The sequence below is a fragment of the Gadus macrocephalus genome, chromosome 12, assembly GCF_031168955.1.
Source record: "Gadus macrocephalus chromosome 12, ASM3116895v1".
Taxonomy (NCBI): Eukaryota; Metazoa; Chordata; class Actinopteri; order Gadiformes; family Gadidae; genus Gadus; species Gadus macrocephalus.
In genome coordinates this window covers 24209574-24225582 of record NC_082393.1, presented here as the reverse complement: position 1 = coordinate 24225582, position 16009 = coordinate 24209574, and the positions used below count along the sequence as shown (strand labels likewise).

Here is a 16009-nt window from a genome sequence, read left to right as displayed (position 1 = left end):
GTGAGAGCTTCCTCTCGGTCTCTAGGTAATGGAGTGAAGGCTGGTTCTGTGTCACACTCGACGGGAGATGACACTAGCGGATACTGGTGTCCGCCGTGCCGCACAAGCACAAGAGAAGGAGGCCGCAGAGCTGTTAAGCCGTGCAGCGGAGCTGACGTTAGCCGCATTAGCATGGGTCCGCGGATGAAGGCAGCCTAGTGTGGCTAATGCAATGTGTGCATCGTCCACTGTAGTCGTTAGGATAATAGCCAATTATTAAAAAGAGGCTAGTGACCTGGAAAGAATGTGGGGAGAGCTCGGCCGCTGAACACTTTGACACGGCGATTATGGTCACGCTACAATTAGCCATCTTGGGGCAGTTTGATGGTATCATCAAAGAAGGCCTGACATAAAAAAAAAAAAAAGGATAATAAAAGGGTTAGTCCATTCTGCCGGACCAGCAATGATTTTTCAGTAGCACAGTGTGGACGTGGTGTAGACGGTCTGAAGCCTTATTGCTTTCATCAGAGGGAGACGTTCCAGGAACAGCCCCTGAGTGGCCTGGGTCAATGATAGTGAATGTGCTCACCTTTATACCTTGCAGTGCGTCATTAATGCACACACATAAACTTGCACACACACACACACACACACACACACACACACACACACCACACACACACACACACACACACACACACACACACACACACACACACACACACACACACACACACACACACACACACACACACACACAGAGAGAGCAAACATCCCCGGACAATGCTTGTGTTAACCAGAATCATTATTTACAACAGCAAAAACTAGGCCCCTTTGTGCAACGTTACAAGCAAGGGTTTATATTTACCACACGCCAGCTTGGCAGGCATAGGTCTAATTGCTCGTTACGCAAGCCCACATGAGGGGACAATACGATGATGTTGTGTTTATTAAAGAAGAATTGAATCACGATTGGCCCTTTGCGGCTACCCCCCCGCTGCAGAAATTCTTCTGCATATCCATATTTCCCTCTTCAGCCTCCCAAACCCAGAATTGACCCGAATCCAACCGGCTACCGTTTTGTCGCATTGTACAAACAGCACAGTGAGGGGCATTACCAACACTAATCACGCTACAAAACAAGGATCATTTGTTATCGTCCAGCGGCGTGACTCTCGTCGTCTCCACCTGCGCGTCCGGTGCTCACCTGTGACCTCCAGAGGCACCGTGTCCTGCTCGTCGTTGATGCCCACCACTACCTCGCAGCGGTACAGGCCAGAGTCCACTCGACCGCAGGCCCTTCAGCGCCAGGCTGGCGTTGTAGCGGTTGACGTGGTAACCCGGCAAGGTGACACGACCCTGGAAGGCCTTCTTCACCTGGAGAACGGAGGGGGGGATGCGGGGGGAAGAAGAGACGATCGTGAGGAAAAGGAGGAAACGGAGGAAGAAGTGAGGACGGGAGGAAATAAATGAGGCATGTGGCTCAGGAGGTAGAGCCGGCGGGCTGGCAACTGGAGGTTGCTCGTTCGATCCCCGTGTCGAGGTGTACCTGAGCAAGGCACCTCGCCCTGACTGCTCCCGACCAATGGCTGTCACCTTGCATGGTTGACACCGCCGTCGGTGTGTGAATGTGTGCATGAATGGGTGAATGTGTGCATGAATTGGTGAATGTTAGCCAATATTGTAGAGCGCTTCGAGTTGCCACTGGTTAGATAAGTACGATATAAATACATTACCATTTAAGAGAAACGTCAGACAGAAAAGGGTGAGGGCATCTCGGAATGACAATAAAGACCAGAAAAACACATCGGTCTATCGGCTCCCAATACATGCCGTTAAAACAGCGAGAGATCTGATTGGTGGACCCTCCTGCGTTTCCCTCACCTTCACCACGTTGTCCTTGGCAACCAGGACCGCCTGCTCCTTCTGCTGGCCGTCGGAGCCCCGCGGCCCCCACACCTTGGTCCACTTGATCCTGGGCGGCTCGTGGCCGCTCAGACCCGCGGAGCTCCGCAGCGTGAAGAGGCAGGGCAGCATCACCGTGTGGGAGAGCTCCTCACTGACGGCCTGGTGAGTCACCTTCCTCATGTTCACCATGGTGTCCGCATGGGCTGTTGGGGTGGGGTGAGGAGAGGGCGTGGAGAAAGGAGAGAGGAGAATGAATAATACAGTCAAAAGGGATGTGATGAAAGATGAGAAAGAACAAAAAAACGAGTTTGATTCCATCCGGTGTTTCAGATCCATGACGTGCCATTTCTCGTTATAGGTGAATGGGTGTGGGTGAATTGGTTCTTGTCAGAGAAATGTGTTCTTCAATCCCCGAGACTTTGGTGAGCCCTCTTCCAGGCCCTCTGTTTTTTGGGTTAATAGGCAATGCGCCATGGCTTGTACTCATCTCATTGATTATTGATCATTGATCCGGCACACCATTACAGTGTTACTAGAACAAAGAGAGACCCACTTAATGGTGAGAGAGGAGATAGCAGAGGCCTTTTCGGAAGCCATACATCCCACTCTGTATATGCTTTACAGAATCAATACCCTCCCGTCTTTGTTCGAACAATCACTTAATTGATCGTTTATACCAATATTTTGAGGTAATGGAGCCGAATAGAAATTGAGCGCAATCCATCTTGATGCAGTCAATGATCCGGGATGTTCTCGTTCCAAGCCGGTCAGAGGTCCTCGGCCATCATCAATGTTTAACCGGAGAAGGTAATCTCCTGTAGGCGGTGTCTGGACTTTCATTATCGTTTGAATGAGTTAAAGATGAACACCCTCGATCATCCCTTAGCAAAATACGGCATCGTTGTTAGATCCGCTGCAGAAGCAGCATTGATCAACCACTCGTACCGTCTGCATCACACGGCTCAGTCGTAGAGCTCCATTGCCCTCTCATATCTATCGCGTTTTTAAGCAGCGAGTGTGTTGGAGTGGAAAGCCTTCAGCATTTATCCGACGTTTTCTATGTCTTCCCGCTGTGTCTCGTATCCCTTCTTCTCAGATCCTACAACAGAGAGATTGTGAGAGACACAGGTAGACAGGCCAAAGGAGGAGGGGGGGGGGGGGGGGGGGTGCAACCAAAATGGCGAGAGAAGCGCTGAGAAAATAATACACTTGGGGATCTCCAGAAGTTTCTATCACATTCTCTTGGTGGAACTTGAATAAAAGGCCTTGTTAATAAAAAAAGCACTCAAGCTCTGTTAGAAAAATAGCATTTCAGCAGTGGCATGGGAGAAGTATGAAATAAGCCCGCTACTATCTATTCTGCTGCTTGGTCCACAGATACAAAATATAATGTTTAGCTATTATGGGTAAATTAAATAAATGGGGAGGTGGATGGGGAGGAAGACAAAGAAAAAAAAGTCCTGACAACGTGGCAACTGGAGAGAGAGAGAGAGAGAGAGAGAGAGAGAGAGAGAGAGGAGAGAGAGAGAGAGAGAGAGAGAGAGAGAGAGAGAGAGAGAGAGAGAGAGAGAGAGAGAGAGAGAGAGAGAGAGAGAGAGAGAGAGAGAGAGAGAGAGAGAGAGAGAGAGAGAGAGAGAGAGAACGATTGGCACAGGAGGGAGACTGCAGGTCCGGGGAAAGCCATCAATTTCATTTCATTAACGTCACTTTCCTGTGTCTGCGCACCTTTTTCGGGAGGTGTTGCTGTGTCCCTCTGATTGGTTGTCACGTTTAAACACTAGGGGGGTGGAGCTCGGTGTCTCGCCGTTCTCTGTCGTTGGCGGTGAGGTAATTCAATGGCCGACAGAGGAATGAAACCGCGGCCTCACTGATCACTGACACCCTGCATGGCAAGGTGCAAACGCCATCCAACCCAACCTCTCTCTCTCTCTGTATGACCAACAGCCAGGTCTCAGATATGTTAACATGGCATAATGTATTCTTCTTTATTATTATATTCCTTGATAATATGGATACATATTTTGTTGTTTTTTAATCCTTAGATCTGATACTTTGATACTCAGGCCCAGTAAACAAATTCATGATTCGCAATTACAACCCTTTTTTTTTTTTTCATTCAATTATCTTTCATGGTTATTAAATGACTCAGTAGAGGAAAGATGTGTGTGTGTGAGTGCGCTCATAGGAACACTTAATTGGGGAATGTACTTAATGAGTCTTACTGAGTGAAACCATACTATTACTCATTCACTATTCATGGGACATTGAATGCATTCCATTTGGACACACACACACACACACACACACACACACACACACACACACACACACACACACACACACACACACACACACACACACACACACACACACACACACACACACACACACACACACTATTGGTTGTGAGGCAATCTGTCATCACAGCTTAACACCAGCCCTGCGTTCCAAACCACACCGTCCAAACCAAACACATAGTTAATGCCTCTGGGCTTCACCCTGCAGACATCGCTCCCCAGCACCACTACCCCTACACCATAATGCCTCGCTTCCTGCCTCGTCTGCTGGCTCTTGCTTCTCACATGGTCTCTTCCATTAAAATCCTGGAGAGGACTCTACGAACATGGAACCTTCCATTAAAATCCTGGAGAGGACTCTACTAACATGGTCTCTTCCATTATGATCCTGGAGAGGACTCTTATCACATGGTCTCTTCCGTAATGATCCTGGAGAGGACTCTACGAACATGGTCTCTTCCATTATGAACCTGGAGAGGACTCTACGAACATGGAGCCTTCCATTATAATTCTGCAGAGGACTCAATAAACATGGTCTCTTCCATTATGAACCTGGAGAGGACTCTAATAACATGGTCTCTTCCATTATGATCCTGGAGAGGACTCTACTAACATGGTCTCTACCATAATAAGAGGACTCTTCTTACATGGACTCTTCCATTATAATCCTGGAGAGGACTCAGAACAAATACGTATTATCTTGATGTATAAGACAATATGTAAAGTCAAGTTAAGGGAAAGTTGGAAGTCCGACACGTTTTTACCGGAGACATATTTAAAATATATTGAAAGCATTGCCACAAATGTTTCCCAAGTATGAGGGCAAGTATGAGGAGTATGAGGCCAAGTATGAGGAGGCCAAGTATGAGGAGGCCAAGTATGAGGAGGCAAGGATAGTTGCTAGTTCAACGTTATGTTTCGTCCCAGAGCGCAGCGCGTAACCTTAGCCTCACCCGACGAAGCGAAACGGGAAACACTTTATAAACAAAGTCAATGAACTTCTTTCAGCAATCGTTTTTGAGATCTCATTTGACGGAAGCAGTCTCCTCGTTTGATTGCCCTCAATGCATTTAAAGGCCTTAAAGAACTGCTTTGGTTGTGGAGCACTTGACATTTCCTGGGATTGAAGGGCCGGCAGTGCGTTACATAACGCACTGCAGAATATGTTGAGACGGCCCCGTCTTTATAAAAGAGTCGACACGGCCGCCGTGTTCTCTCTGATAGCCGTGCACGCAGAAGTTGAGCAAAGCACTTTTTTGGGACATTCCTTACCCGATAGTTCCAGCAGGGAACGGTATGCACCCTCGCTGACACACGCGAAAGTCATTGTGGAAATATGAATAAATGCAATCGATTTCAATACAGAACAGCGACGGGCTGCCAAGGTGCAAGAGGGACGGAAATATACTCAGTACATTTCCAGTAAATGGAACGCAGTAAATGGAAACGTTACGGGTCAAAGTGAATAATGTGGAGGGGGGGGAATGAGTCGGTTGGAAGGTGACGGGACATGAAGAGAGATGAGTCCTGAGAACATTGCGACTGGAGATAGCAGACAGGTGATTTGGAAGGTGACACACATTCCTTCTTGAGCAAATACACTCATATGTTCTGACACCACGGTGACGAGGAACTGGCCCTGCACCACCTATCCTCTGTGATTCATCCACAGAGGACACACACACACACACACACACACACACACACACACACACACACACACACACACACACACACACACACACACACACACACACACACACACACACACACACACACACACACACACCTAAAATGAAGAAACTAATGCCACTAAATGTATTCCAAGCGCGTTGCATCAATGATGCGTAATGTGATTGCATGTGTTCAACCAGGATTTCCACCTGCATGAGCAATAGAATTGGTACCCTGCATGCCACAATGCTACCGGTGATGCCAGTAGAGAGGCAAATGCGCCAAAATGAATCAATCCGGCTGCGATGCTAATCTCATATTCACTATCCATCCTGTGTCTTTCTCTGTCGTTTGCAGGTGTACAATTATGCCTCTTTGGTTCCCTTTTGTACCGTTGCTGGAGAACAATTGAAAATTAGGCGTGCGCTGCTATTTGCAGCAGTTTATCATAACAATCACAACCAAAGACAAGTCAAAGTGAATCACAGTTTAAAGTAGAATGCATTTGGAATAAAATAAAATAAAACAGTATCCCCCTGGTAGGGGACTGAATGGAATTGACCACGGTCCCTTAGTGGTTCAGATCGGCTAAATCTGCATTTAGATGGAAATGTTTCTACAAGCGTAACCCCCTTCCAGACCCTCCTTTTGTTTGTTGTTACCACAGGGCCATTTTTCATCATGCTCTCCGTCAGACTGTTTAGTGCCGAGTCCGACCGCTCGCACTCTCGCCCGCTTAACAGACAGGAGAGTCGCCGTCTCGTCCGACACAAGGACCCGGGAGCCAGACTCAATGTCACTCAGCGCTCTGGATCTATTTCCCCCGTCTCTAGACTATACAGCGGTGGTGCCCTGGTGTGGCTAAGCCCTCCCTGAAGCGACGTTTGAGGAGACGACTTGGCGAAGCGTCAGTCAGAGCTCACACACATGGAGAACAGCTGGCTTGTCTGCTGTAGTTTCTTCCCCGGTGCCCCTGTCGTAGCATTAGGACGTCCAGCCGTATGTAACCCATGATGGGTGATGGAAGGAGTCCAGTGTAGTATGCAGAGCAGACGTGAGCCATTTCGTTTCTCTACCTGCCAGTTCACGTGGCGGTGGTTGTGGCGTCCATGCGATGGTCACATTCAGCCCATCTGTCCCGGCTTTCAAAGACGCTCTCGAATGATTAAACACAGCCGAGAAAGGGCTTTGCTGAGGCACTTACGCACGGCAAATGGACAGATGTGTGGGTGGTGCTAGCGTTTCTTTAATATTTATTTTTAACTGCAAAAAGGAACACAGACTGATTGAGTGACATAAAGATGCATGTCCAAATCTGTCGGCCCATAATCTTTCTCATGCAGAAAGAGCACACACGCACAAGTACGCACACGCACACACACACACACACACACACACACACACACACACACACACACACACACACACACACACACACACCAGTATCTACCCTGCCTCCATTCAAAATATAACTTAATTCATATCGAACTCCAACCTAAATAAATCAATCATAAATCTGAATAGAACAGCAGACCGACAGATTGGGTCAGTGGCTCCTCTCCACTAACATCTGACTGCTGCCAAGCACAGATTTGTTCCTTCAAGAGGTCAAGAACACATATATAAGTTCAGTTTTGTGTTTATCTATTGGGTCCTGAACTTGAGGTCAGTTCTGCAAAAACAGAATAAAAGTTTGGTAAAAATTCAAACCCAAGACAAAAACGTTTGAGGAATAGTTACTCTACAGTCAAGCATTTGAGAATGCCCAAGCAAAATACAATTTCTGTCCGCATTCTTGTCACCAGGCCGGTCTGAAAATACAACATATAAGTAACAGCGGGAGCAGCTTTTTTACTGTGGTCGGCAGTTTCGTTTTATATTCGTAAAACACTTTAAGGACAGTAGTTAGGACATCTGAATAATGTTGTGTGTCGAATAATCTTGTTGTTTGCCTACGTTGGGCAATGCCAAAATCTTTTCATTTCATAAAAAGCTGAGAAAAAAGCCCTTCAGAAATATACATGGGTGGAAATATGGAGATAGAGTGGGAGGTAGATTGACAGATAGGTAGACTGGTATGCAAATATGCATGCATAAACCTTCCTGTATCTGTCCTTGGATGTGTTTATGCAGAGGTACAGCCCTGTTGTGTATGTGTGATCTAATTCGGCGGCTACACGGGCACAGCGGGGCTACCAAAGGCAGGTCCCATGCAGGGTTTATGATTGACATTCCCATGCTGGCATTATCTCGCATGAGAGACTCTCTCCATGACCACCTTCTCCTCAGCCTTTAATCTCCTCCTCTCCTCTCCCTTCTTTCCTCTTCTCCCCTCTCATTTCCTCTCTCCCCTCCACTTCCCCCCCTTTCCTCTCTCCCCTCACCTCTCCTCTCCTGCTCCCCCTCCCCTCTATCCAGTCATCCTTCCCTCTCCCCCCACTCCTCTTCTCCCCTCCCACCTCTACCCCTCCTCTCTCCCCCTCCCTCGCCTCTCCTCCCCCTTCCTCTCAGCCCCTCCGCGCTCCCCTCTCCCCCAAAGCTTCACCTCACCTGCTCCTCCCTCTCCCTTCAGGCGTTATTTCCTTCCTCCGTATCCCAAAATTACTCCGCTCATTTCCTGCTCCTTATCCTCTCTTGCCATTGAAATTTAAACATCCTTCTCAGAACCAATCCCTGGATGCATGCTATCTCTCTGGCTTCCACGACCACAGCGCTAAGCCAAGCCAAGCTAACATCAGCTAAGCTAAGCTGAGGCAAAGCTCCAACAGGAGCGGGTCTAAAGAAACACATATGCCATCACAATAACTTAATATTGCCCCACGTGGGGCACAGGTACAGTACTAACCCGAGCTGCACCTTTCTCTCGTGCAGCACGCTTCAAACACTCACATGCATGCGCACACACACACACAAACACACGCACACGCATTGACACAAAGCAGGCAGCGATGTTGAGGAGTGCCCTGACGAATGCACAAGCTGACATGCTGACGCGACACGCAGGGATTATTTCAAACCCAAACACAGGACACGCTGCGCCCTCAGTCCCTTCCAGCAAACTCCGGCTGTCAAACTAAATGTCACGGGTGAGCTTTGGTGCCCTCCCCCACCACCACATCCACCACCACCACCGCCGCCAACACCACCACCACCACCGCCGCCGCCACCACCGCCACCCGCCACCGCCACCACCACCTCCTTACTCTCTGTGAAAGCCCTCAAGCTCCCATCCACCGTGTCCACTCGTCGGAAGGAGAGGAACCCGAAGAGACACAGAGTGCTAGGGACGGGGCCCGATGATCAAAAGTAATAATTCCCCTGTTGAAGAAGAGGCACACAGTGTTATGATGTACGGCCCGTAGATGGACACCGAGGGTGGCGTGTGTCGTGTTTACATGGTGCATTATTAGGGGAAATCGAGTGTATCAAGGGATATAGTACGTGGCATACATGAGGACGGCTCAGCTCTACGCTGGACTTTTATATTAGCATGACCATCCATTACATGCAGTGCATAAGTGTGTTTTGTGTTATGCTATTGTTCTATATGTAATTCAGAGTATGTCCGTGTCTGTTTGTTTGTTTGTTTGTTTGCATGTATGTGTGTGTGTGTGTGTGTGTGTGTGTGTGTGTGTGTGTGTACGTACGTGCGTGTGCGTGTGTCAAAATGCACACGCCCAAGGATGTGTGCAAGCCCACATACCGACACACACACACACACACACACACACACACACATGGAGCAAAGAGGACGTCATTGAGAGTATGTGACTGTACTTTGCTGTAAAATAACTGTCTGCGTATATAAGATGAAACAAGTTGGGTAACCGAGATATGCACTCAAAAATACATCTATATTGCTTGCATTGCTTTCCCACCAGGGGTAATCCCTGTGGAACATTCAACTATGCCAAATATTTTTTGTAGAGCCAGAGAATAGGCACTAGTATGTAAAAGCAAATGTAAAATATTAAGTCTTCTTAAATTTGGGACAAGCTCCCACACAATGAGGGCATAAACTACCGCACCCTCTCAGCTCAGTTCCCTTCTCCGATTAATCAAAGTGTTTTCTCGCCTCTGAAGTGATGTAACGAAGCGCTCACTTCCCTCTCTCTTTGTGTATATAAATATATAAGGATAACCAATATTAAAAAAACGCTCCCTTTGAAATAGTCAAGAACGGATGAGCTCGCTTTGGAGATCTGAGATTTGTTTTTCATCCTCTTCCATAAATGTGTCATCGTTTCGCCTCCCCTTAAATTGTGTAATCTTGTAACAAGGTCTAAAAGAATAAGCCGTTTTGCAGCTAAGCGGCGCAGGTCTGCCAACTTTGTGTGCAAACTCTTTGTAAAAGTTAGTGTGCGAGTGAATGTGAGCGAGAGTGGACATTTTTGCGGACAATTGAACGAATGAAAGTAAGTATCTAGGGGCTTTCTGGCCAACCACCTTCCCTTGAAACACAATTCCCTGAATACTTTTTCCGTCGATTTCAAGCGACAAAAGAAAAATAATCCATATATTCCAATTATAAATCTGCAGCTTTTTAACAGGCAAACACACGAGAAAGCGTAACACACACAGAAGCGACTAAATCCTCCAGTTCTACAATCTCAGACAAGCGAAGATAATCTGATAAATCCAAAGTGAACAGAGACAACAAAAGCAAACAAACGACAAAACAATAAAAAAATAAACCTAAAAACAGCCTGCAAAGTATCTAGTAGCACGATGGCAAGATCAAGAGACGGCCATCTTTATCACATGAAAAAAAAAACTGAAGTTAGAACGACTGCTAGCTCTTTGGCGACAGTGCTAGCGGCTCACTCTGCTTCGCTAGCTGCCAGCAAAGTGTCTGGTGTCCCATTCCAATATTTGCCCCTCGTTAATGTACTCATGAATCTGGCGGTGGATGGAGTCGGTGGATCTTGGATGACCTTGCCGATTCGCCGTCCGGTGCCAGTACCTTTTGTTTGTTCCGGTCGCCATGGACACAGCGTCAGGTAAGGATCGACCGGGCCACCGGTTCTGTTACGCTGTATGGAAAGTGTGTGTTCGGCTGCCAATGATGGGGACACAGCCAACATCCTGCTGAATAAATGCAGCTGGCAAATATTTGGATAGGGACTGACAGCAGACGCTCTGGCTAGCTGCGGGGTAGTAGAGCTAGCCGCTAGAACCGGTTAGCTTTAAAGCTGGAACCCGTGGGGTCCTGGGCTATAATTGAAAGAAACTTGAGACCAACAGTATGGAAGAAAAGGGTGAAGGAAACAGACTGGGAGGACTTCTGACGGATGTAAAGTCATGCTAATGCACTACAATGGAATTCATACAATTGTGCCCCCCACACAGAAGATATATTTTGAATTGATCTTTTTAGATTTATTGATTTAAATTCTAGTGGAACCTGGTGTATGTCTCCATCAAAATCAAATCCCTCAGCGAGAATAATAATAACGGATTCAAAGTCAGAACGGTATGCCACTCAACCAGAAGCCTGTAGCATCTCATGGACAACACACTACCATCCGAACAGGGTAGCATTGTCACATCTCAACCACCCATGAGAACCGTCCCCACCTATCATGAAGCTAATATTTCCATACACATTCACAGCCACAGTTCCAATATGCGGGCAGGGTAGTGCAGTGAGGAAGATGTGACCCTTTGCTGATCCTTCACATTATCTGAACTCCCTGTAAGCTTTAGCGAGAAGAGTCAGCGAAACGACTCCACCGCGGACGGGGCGCTTTATTTCCCCCGTCCAGAATTTAGAAACCCACCGTTGAATCTTCCCTGAGGGGAGCGTGCTTGTGTAATCCCAGAAATATATGTATCGGTGTAACTTTTGTAAACTGTGTAAAATACTCACCACAAACTATGGGCAGAACCAGGGCCCACAAGACCGGCAGAACCAGAGCCCTTAAGACCTGCAGTCCACGCAGAGACAGCGTACCCTGCATGGCCGGCATTCTGACCTGGGGAAAGAGAGACAGACAGAATATATTTGTATATTTATATATATATCGACTTGTTATTGCAGTGTCTGGTTGAGTTGGCATTTCATTAAATGTGTTTGCTATAAAGTTGTTTGGTAAAAGATCTCACAGATTAGTTCTGTTTTACATGATTACGCGAGCTAATATATGTTTAATGGATTGCAGATAAAAAAGCGGGCTTTCGCAAGATAACAACCTTCCAATATTGCTATTTTTTTTATAAATAATTATAATTCGTAATTTTATAATTACCCACTAACGGCAAAATGGCATAAACAATAGCGACGGCAAGGTTCCAAAGAAAAATCAACGGATATTAATTAGTCAACCAACCTTTGAAGTTTAATTTCAAATATATATATATATATATATATATATATATATATATATATATATACATACATACATTAACACAGTTCATTAAAAAGTAAACCAAGCAGTGAACCAAGGCAGTAGGCTGTCTACCTGGAAGTCACTCATCAATGTAATTAAGAAGGCAGTGGCTATTCGTACGGCGACCGAGCTTGTCACGTGACCGCACTTGACCTGTCAGTCTGCTCGGCGCTAACCCTAACCCTAACCCTAACCGGGCCGACCGTAATTATAGTAATTAATTATAGTAATAACCCTAACCCTAACCCTTACCCTTACCCTAACCCTAACCCTAACCTGCCGTGAAAATAGTCGCCGTACGAATAGCCACTATGAATTAGGAAAGCTCCACATTCGTCACTTTTGCTGCACTTTGGTTTGTTTGTGTGTCGGTGTAGCTCCGTGGATGGTACAAATGGTTTGTTTTGATGAGGCCGGCTGCTAGAAAAGGAGGGGCAGGGTGTGAGGGACGGCTGGGTTGGGGTTGGGGTTGGGGTGAGGGGGTTGCAGTCTGGTACCGGCGATACCGGACACAGATAGCCGGTGTCAGTTGCATCCGAAACCGGTCTCGGTGACTCTGTCTCAAAGGCAAAGTCAAGGACGTGAGCACTGACCTCACAGCAAATCATTCTGCCATTCTGTGGGGTGCCCTACCTTCGGACAGAGCGATGATGGGTGGGGGGTGTTCTAGCAGTACATGCGATTCAGGGACCGCATATATATCATAATACGCATCGCATGATACGATGATTGGTGGTACAAAGACCCCATTCAGAGATAGAAATACCACATGGGGAAGAACAAGTAGCACACGCACCCAGCTACTATGGTTACGACGTTCTGTATGTTCTTTACCATAATAGACTTGAATTTGAAACATAAATCAAGAGACGTATCACGACGTGTCGTGTGCGTTTGCCCTGTTGAATCACGTGGCTTCGGTGGGTCCTTTCTTTATTCCGTTCTCTTGTTTCTATCGTCCCTCCCGTTCCTTCCCATTGTCAGGATCTCTATGCAACCAGACGTTTCTAGCAGGTTCTCTGAACTTCTGGAGACATGCTGTACCTCGATATGATACTTCACCCCAGAGTTAAAAAGTTAGTTTCTTGTGTTCGCCGCTCCGACCCCACCAGATCCTCAACGCTTCATTGAATGCAACTATAAAAAAGTTTGAATGACTGATTTGCGATTGAGTAGACTCTGTTGAACAGATTGTGAGGCCTCGTGTACCTTGATGTTATATCGACTTGTGTACCTTGTTATTATATCATACACACACACACACACACACACACACAGTGTACCTACCAAATACCTCCCGGCCATCCTTCCTTTAAAATAAACATCTTCGAATAGTTTCCCTTTTTATTCATCTGTCTCCTCCATCTGCTGTGACCTTTCCCGGGTCCCTCCTACCGGCCTGTCCTTTGACTGGGTATGGGGCCCAGCAGTAGGCTGCCGCCGCTGCCTGTGACCCCCGTGATGCTGCACACAGCTCTGGCCCTCGCCCCGGCAGAACCTCAGGAGGCTATCCGTTAATTGTATCGCCACACGTCCACTCACGCTGCTCTCACAGGGCTTCCGGATCCATGTTTCTCCCCGTGTGTGTGTGTGTGTGTGTGTGTGTGTGTGTGTGTGTGTGTGTGTGTGTGTTCTCATCTTTGTGCGTAGGTGTAGGTCTGTTGTGTGTGTTACTGTGTGTGCATGTGTGTTGTCGTGTGGGTGCATGTTGTCGTGTGAGTGATGGTCGTTGCGTGGGTGTGTTTTTTCGTGCGTGCGTGCGTGTGCGTGTGCGTGTGTCCGACTAGGCCTTGAAAAGTGGACATGCTGTGAATGTCCTTTTAAATGTACAACTCTCTCACACTGAGAGCCACACGCCTACATAAAACCATTCTCCCATTGCTATGGCACTGCAACCCTGAACCATTTCTGCTTTTGGTGCCATTTCGGATCTTTTGTGTGGATGGTCAATACAACGTTATCTCTCCCTCTATTTTCAGAGACGTTTCGAAGCTGTTCGATAAAGTAGTCCTGCCAACTCAAACTGAGTGACCTTATTGTGATACTCAGCAGGACGATTTGTAATGCTGTGTGTGTGCGTGTTGCAGTTTTGTAATCTTCCTTTCACTGCTTCCTTAACAGGTTACCATAGAGATAGTCAGGCAGACAGACAAATCTATATCCATAGCTAAAAGTACACAGAGAGGAGATTGAGCGACAGAAGGGAGAAATGTAGGGACACCTACTTCAGGGTTATGCTTCATATACTTCAATTCACTTCAACACTTGGATGTGAGAAAACACAGATGGACACTTGGCACTCTGGATGTCTTTCCATCTTTTCAAGGAACTATAAGATTGAAAAAGATGCAAATGAGCTGACGTGGACCCAGGATGTTCAACTATCAAGCGGGATCTCATATGGAGCGAGGGACGTTCAGCCAAGCATCCTGTGTTTCTCTGAGGTACCACACCCTATGAGGACGACCATAAAAGACTATGATGAGCAGGGCCATCGTGGCGTTGGAAGGGCGAGACGATAATGTGTTATTGTCGACGTTGACCGTCTTTGAGAGCTATCTGTGGGGCGGAACGGAGGGTGCGTGTGTGGACATATGCAGCGTGAGGGTGAGGCTGATCTGCTGGCCAAGGAGCCACGGTGTGTGAGTCTACTTCATCATTGGAAAGTGATTCTCAGTTAACAAGTGTAATGCCCTATGCTTGTGTAGTGATCAGTAGAACTTAGCAAGTGAATGTAATACGATATGGTAATGAAAGATATGGTTGTTCCTCTGTACATTTCATCGTGGTTCCAATAAATATTTTACAATCTTGCTGGTTGAAGGCTGTTGGAACCTGCAGCAGACAATGTGATGAGCGGGAGGGACGCACGCACGCACACACAGAGAGACAGACAGACAGACAGACAGACAGACAGACAGACAGACAGACAGACAGACAGACAGACAGACAGACAGACAGACAGACAGACAGACAGACAGACAGACAGACAGACAGACAGACAGACAGACACGCACAACTCCCTGATGTGTTGTGGCTCAATGGATCCCTGCCTGAGTGAGACTGTCCTGTCCCCAATGCGCATATGGTTAATGCATTCAGACAGGATCAGATCATAAATGCCCTAACATTGACATACATGTCTGTAGACGGGACATTATTATTAATAATAATTAAATAATAATACACATAAACATGTTGCCTGAAGACACACCAGCTGTTACATGCTATCCTATTTCAGCTTCTTCAAGACTCCCTTCTGCTCAATCCTTTGTTCACCCTTTCTTCAAAATCAAGTTTGTGAGCCGTCTTCCTGTGTCACTCTGAGACAAAAGTAATTTGTCCAGTTGGCTAGTGGGTTCCTATCCTTTCTTCCTTCCTCTCCTCAGTCCATTTGGTCTTCTCATACCATGCATTATTAACAAGGCTCATCAATCATTAGTGCTGCTCCATCATATAGCATTCAGAGAGGTTTGAACACACACACAAGCACACACACACACACACACGCACACACACACACAAGCAGATGGTTGAAATCATGCACATAACCACACATACACACACGCATCAACCACAATCTCATGGGTGGAGTTGCCTTTGACAGTGCCCTGTATACAACTCCCTGAGAGACAAATGAGGGTTCCCTTCAAGTGACTTAGTACTGTTTGTGTTGTTGTTGTTTTTCCTTCAAGAAAACTTCATTGTTAGGCTTTCATCAAATTAACTTAGAAGAGAAGTTTCATAGTGCCGAGAAGAGAT

General features: G+C 46.8%; 1 protein-coding gene across 1 annotated transcript; it reads right to left on the bottom strand.

Moving 5' to 3' along the window:
• Nucleotides 1-1166: 1166 nt before the first annotated feature.
• ncanb (neurocan b) lies at nt 1167-11829 on the bottom strand. The gene is made up of 3 exons (XM_060068141.1): nt 11728-11829; nt 1864-2090; nt 1167-1356 (listed from the first exon to the last, which is right to left on the bottom strand). Exons 1-3 carry the CDS (start codon nt 11825-11827, stop codon nt 1183-1185), a joined length of 501 nt encoding a protein of 166 aa, XP_059924124.1. The 5' UTR covers nt 11828-11829; the 3' UTR covers nt 1167-1182.
• Between the last annotated feature and the right edge of the window lie 4180 nt (nt 11830-16009).